This window comes from Saimiri boliviensis, chromosome 7 (genome assembly GCF_048565385.1).
Source record: "Saimiri boliviensis isolate mSaiBol1 chromosome 7, mSaiBol1.pri, whole genome shotgun sequence".
NCBI classification, from domain to species: domain Eukaryota; kingdom Metazoa; phylum Chordata; class Mammalia; order Primates; family Cebidae; genus Saimiri; species Saimiri boliviensis.
In genome coordinates this window covers 70632624-70637961 of record NC_133455.1, presented here as the reverse complement: position 1 = coordinate 70637961, position 5338 = coordinate 70632624, and the positions used below count along the sequence as shown (strand labels likewise).

The window sequence follows — 5338 nt, the reverse complement described above, 5'->3', positions numbered from 1 at the left end:
CTGGGATTACAGGCATGAGCCACCATGCCCGGCAAAACCCTGTATCTGTTAGACAGTTACTCTCTATCTCCCCCTACTTCTAGCCTCTGGCAAACACCAGTCTTCCTATTTCTATGGATTTACTTATTCTGGATTTATATAAATGGAATGATACAACATGTAACCTTTTGTGCTTGGCTTCTTTCAACTTAACATAATGTTTTCAAGGTTTATATATGTTGTAGCATGAGTTAGTACTTCATTCCTTTTTATTACTGAATAACATTCCATTAGATGCAATACCACAAATTGTGCTTTTTTTTTTTTTTTTTTTTTTTTTAAGATGGGATATGGGTCTTGCTCTGTCATCCAGCCTGGAATGCAGTAGTGCAATCATAGCTCACTGCAGCCTTGAATTCCTGGGCTCAAGTCATCCTTCTGCCTCAGCCTCTCAAGTATCTGGCACTACAGGCACATGCCAGCATATCCAGCTAATTTTTTTTTTTTTCGTAGAGATGTGGTCCTGCTTTGGTGCCTAGGCTGGTCTTGAACTCCCAGCTTCAAGCAATCCCACCACCTCGGCCTCACGAAGTGCTGGGATTATAGCCATGAGCACCTGGCCTACACAAATTGTTTACCCATTCATCCATAGAGGGACATTTGGGTTGTTTCCACCTTTTGGCTATGGTGAATTGTGCTACAGTGAAAAATATTTATATTTGTTTGAATGTCTGTTTTCTTTCTTTCTTTTTTTTTTTCTTTTGAGATAGGGTCTTTTTCAGCCAGGTTGGAGTTCAGTGGCCTGATCATAGTTCACTATAACCTCAAACTCCTGTGCCCAAGTTATCATCCCACCTCAGCCTCCTGAGTAGCTGGGACTATGACATCTACCACTATGCCTGGCCAATTTTTTAAAAATTTTTATTTATTGGCCGGGCGCGGTGGCTCAAGCCTGTAATCCCAGCACTTTGGGAGGCCGAGGAGGGTGGATCACGAGGTCAAGAGATCGAGACCATCCGGGTCAACATGGTGAAACCCCGTCTCTACTAAAAATACAAGAAATTAGCTGGGCATGGTGGCGCGTGCCTGTAATTCCAGCTACTCAGGAGGTTGAGGCAGGAGAATTGCCTGACCCCAGGAGGCGGAGGTTGCGGTGAGCCGAGATCGCGCCATTGCACTCCAGCCTGGGTAACAAGAGCGAAACTCTGTCTCAAAAAAAAAAAAAAAAAAAAAAAAAAAATTATTTATTTATTTATTTTTGTGGGGAATGCTATCTCACTGTGTTGCCCAGGCTGGTCTCAAACTTGGCTCAAGTGAGTCTCCTGCCTCAGCCTCCCAAAGTGCTGAGATTACAGGTGTGAACCACTGCTCCTGGCCATTAAAAAAAAAAAAAAAATCCACTGCACTCCAAGTGCCACTGCACTCCAGCCTGGTGACAGAGGGAGACTCTGCCTCAAAAAAAAAATACACTTGTAATTGTTAATTGGGGTATATATTCAGGCTAACTTGAGTCTATGCTGACGGGTTGCAATCCTCAATGTCAGCCCAAATAAACTCCACTTAGATTAATTTTGTCTCAGCTTCTTCCTCTTAGGTCAACATATCTGGCATAGTTGGCAGGATTCAGAGTGACTACCCCTACTCCCCTCCCCACTCACCCAGTGTTTCTCTCTGAAAACAGCACTTAGAACCAGCAGGAACATTCTGCCTTCAAATGTTCCATCAGGTGTTTCAGGTTAGCTCTCCCCAAATTGCACCTCTCAGTCTTTAGTTGGGAGTCTAGACTTTAGGCTGGGCATGGTGGTTCAGCCTGTAATCCCCGCACTTTGGGAGGCTGAGGCAGGTGGTAGGTCACTGGAGTCTAGGTGTTCAAGACAAGCCTGGGCACCATGGCGAAACCTGGTCTCTACAAAAAATACAAAAATTAGCCAGGTGTGGTGGCATGTACTTGTAATCCCCCTACTTGGGAGGCTGATGTGGGAGGATTGCTTGGGCCTGGGAGGCAGAGTTTGCAGCAATCCTCCTGTCCCAAGCATCCCAAGAAGCTAGAACAAGCTGTTCCACTTGAGGCCCACAGGCTGCATGTGGCCCAGGACAGCTTTGAATGCAGCCCAACACAAATTCATAAGCTTTCTTAGCATTTTGTTTTTGAGATGGAGTCTCACTTTGTCGCCCAGGCTGGAGTGCAGTGGCACGATCTCAGCTCACTGCAACCTCCTCCTTCCCCGGTTCAAGCAATTCACCTGCCTCAGCCTCCCGAGTAGCTGGGATTACAGACATGTGCCACCACACCCAACTAATTTTTGTGTTTTTAGTAAAGATGGGGTTTTGCCATGTTGGCCAGGCTGGTTGCAAACTCCTGACCTCAGGTAATCTGCCCACCTCAGCCTTTCAAAGTGCTGGGATTACAGGCATGAGCCACCATGCCCAGCCATGGGCTGTTTTTTCAAACCATCTCTTTTTTTGAGATGGAGTCTCACTCTGTTACCCAGGCTGGAGTGCAGTGGTGCGATCTCAGCTCATTGCAACCTCTGCCTCCTGGGTTCAAATGATTCTCCTGCCTCAGCCTCCTGAGTGGCTGGGATTACAGGTATGTGCCACCATGCCTGGCTAATTTTTTTTTTTTTTTTTTTTTTTTTTGAGTCAAAGTCTTGCTCTGTCACCCAAGCTGGAATGCAATGGCTCGATTTCTGCTAATTGCAAACTCCTACTCCTGGGGTCAAGCAATTCTCCTGCCTCAGCCTCCCGAGTAGCTGAGACTACAGGCGCCCACCACCACACCCAGCTAATTTTTGTATTTTTAGAGACAGGGTTTCACCATTTTGATCAGGCTAGTCTTGAACTCCCGACCTAGCGATCCCACCCGCTCCCCGACTCAGCCTCCCAAAGTGCTGGGATTACAGGCGTGAGCCACCACACCCAGCCTAATTTTTGTATTTTTAGTAGAGACAGGGTTTCACCATGTTTGTCAGGCTGGTCTCAATCTCCTGACCTTGTGATCCACCCGCCTCAGCCTCCCTAAATCCTAGGATTACAGGTGTGAACCACTGCACCCGGTCTCAAACCCTCTCTTTAAGAATAAGGGCTGGGCTGGGCATAGTGGCTCATGCCTGTAATCCAAGCACTTTGGAGGCCAAGGCGGGCGGATCACCTGAGGTTGGGAGTTCAAGACCAGCCTGACCAACATGGTGAAACTCCGTCTTTAAAAAAAAAAAAAAAAAGAAAAGAATAAGGGCTTGGTCTCTGTCTGGGCTACACTGGAAGAAGAAGAATTGTCTTGGGCCACAGGTAAAATAAACTAATGATAGCCAATAAACTAAAAAAAAGCACACAAAAAAATCTACGAATCCAGCTACTCAGGAGGCTGAAGCAGGAGAATCGCCTGAACCCAGGAGGCGGAGGCTGCAGTGAGCCAAGATCGCAGCATTGTACTCCAACCTGGCCAACACCTCTTCAGGAAAACAGAAGAAGGTGCCAATGACCCCTTTTTAGGGCCTTCTGTCTTCCTGTGGAGTTTACAGAGTCAGAGTCATGGACAGATTCCTCTCAGGTCGAAAACTCTACTCTTCTTTGTATTGCATTACCTGATGTCTTGGCTTTTGGCGGTACCAAAGATTACTTTGTTTGTGAAAGAGAATTTGACCTTGCTGGGTGTCTTTTTTTTTTTTTTTAAGACAGGGTTGCCAGGCGCTGTGGCTCACGCCTATAATCCCAGCTCTCAGGGAGGCAGAGGCGGGAGGATAGCTTGATCCCAGGAGTTCGAGACCTGCCTGGGCAATATAGCGAGACCCCATTCTCCACAAAAAGGAAAAAAACAAAAAGACAAAAAAAAAAAAAAAAGCGTAAAAAAAAGACGGGATTTCACCATGTTGGTCAGGCTGGTCTTGAACTCCCGACCTCAGGTGTTCCGCCCGCCTTGGCCTCCAAAGTGCTTGGATTACAGGCATGAGCCACCACACCCGGCCTATTTTTTTCTTTTTCTTTCTTTTTTTTTTTTTTTGGTGCGTGTCTTGTGTTGACTATGGAGAACTGAAGTTTTGGAGTGGCTGAGGGCAGTTGTTTACAGTAAGTAGTTATTACTACAGGCGCTGCTTGTTTCTTGAGTGTTTAGAAATGTGTGGTTCAAACTCTCAGAAATATGTCTTTGTAGTGAAGTGCACAGTGAAGGTATTGTACCTGTTTCCCTTTTTTTTTTTTAGTTAAATAATCATTTTATTGCAACCAGGACAGAGGCTGTAGATGACTCATATTTCCAGTTTGGAGGGAGGACTCGCTTACTCTTATAATATCTAGCCAAACGGTAAATCCAGCTCTCTATCAGAATCAGATGGAATTTAGCATTCTTATCCTTTCTGTTCCTCTCAAGATGCTTTTGAACAGCAACTGCTTTTTTTTTTTTTTTTTTTTGATACGGGGTTTCGCTCTTGTTACCCAGGCTGGAGTGCAATGACGCAATCTCGGCTCACCGCAACCTCCGCCTCCTGGGTTCAGGCAATTCTCCTGCCTCAGCCTCCTGAGTAGCTGGGATTACAGGCACGTGCCACCATGCCCAGCTAATTTTTTGTGTTTTTAGTAGAGACGGGGTTTCACCATGTTGACCAGGATGGTCTCGATCTCTCGACCTCGTGATCCACCCGCCTCGGCCTCCCAAAGTGCTGGGATTACAAGCTTGAGCCACCGCACCCGGCCAGCAACTGCTTTTTTAATTAAATGGTAGAGATCTTGAGGGAGATCAGGAGCAAGTCTCTTAGACTTAAGAATTATTAAGATTTTATTGCCTGTCACAAAACCTACTTGTGTAACACCATGTGAATCTCTCAGGATCATACCGATTTGTGAAGGAGTCAGGCCCTTCTTGGCCAGTTTGTAAATCTGCTCCTTCACATCGTCAGATGTCAACTTCAGCCACGTGGGGACGCTGCGGCAGCGATAGGGCAAAGCCAACCGGGACAGGCACTTCCCAGAAGCTTGCAGGCGACACATGATGGTGGCGGTCAGGCAGCAAAAGAACCTGTTTCCCTCTTTCTGGGGACCTGGGATTCAAGGTAAAAGTGGAATCCTTGATCTTTTTTTTTTTTTTTTTTTTTTGCTCCTCTTCCCATCTCCTTGTCCTTTAAAGGTCTAAATGCTCTGCCTTCCAACGCCACCTTCCTTTCACATGTTTAAATGATTAAGCCCTACAAACCGCAAAGGCTTTGTTGGCCCTGTTCCTTAATGGGCTCTGCCCTGAGCTCAGTGGTCCAGGTGGAAAATACAGACTAAACTAAAAGCTATCTAATTAAATTGGGGCCAGGAGTGGTGGCTCACACCCATAATCCCAGCACTTTGGGAGGCTAAGGCAGGAAAATCACTTGAGGTC

At 46.3% G+C, this 5338-nt stretch overlaps 1 protein-coding gene across 1 annotated transcript; it reads right to left on the bottom strand.

Moving 5' to 3' along the window:
• Positions 1-4186: 4186 nt before the first annotated feature.
• LOC120365017 (small ribosomal subunit protein uS15-like) lies at positions 4187-4962 on the bottom strand. The gene is made up of 2 exons (XM_039472253.1): positions 4668-4962; positions 4187-4362 (listed from the first exon to the last, which is right to left on the bottom strand). Exons 1-2 carry the CDS (start codon positions 4960-4962, stop codon positions 4187-4189), a joined length of 471 nt encoding a protein of 156 aa, XP_039328187.1.
• Between the last annotated feature and the right edge of the window lie 376 nt (positions 4963-5338).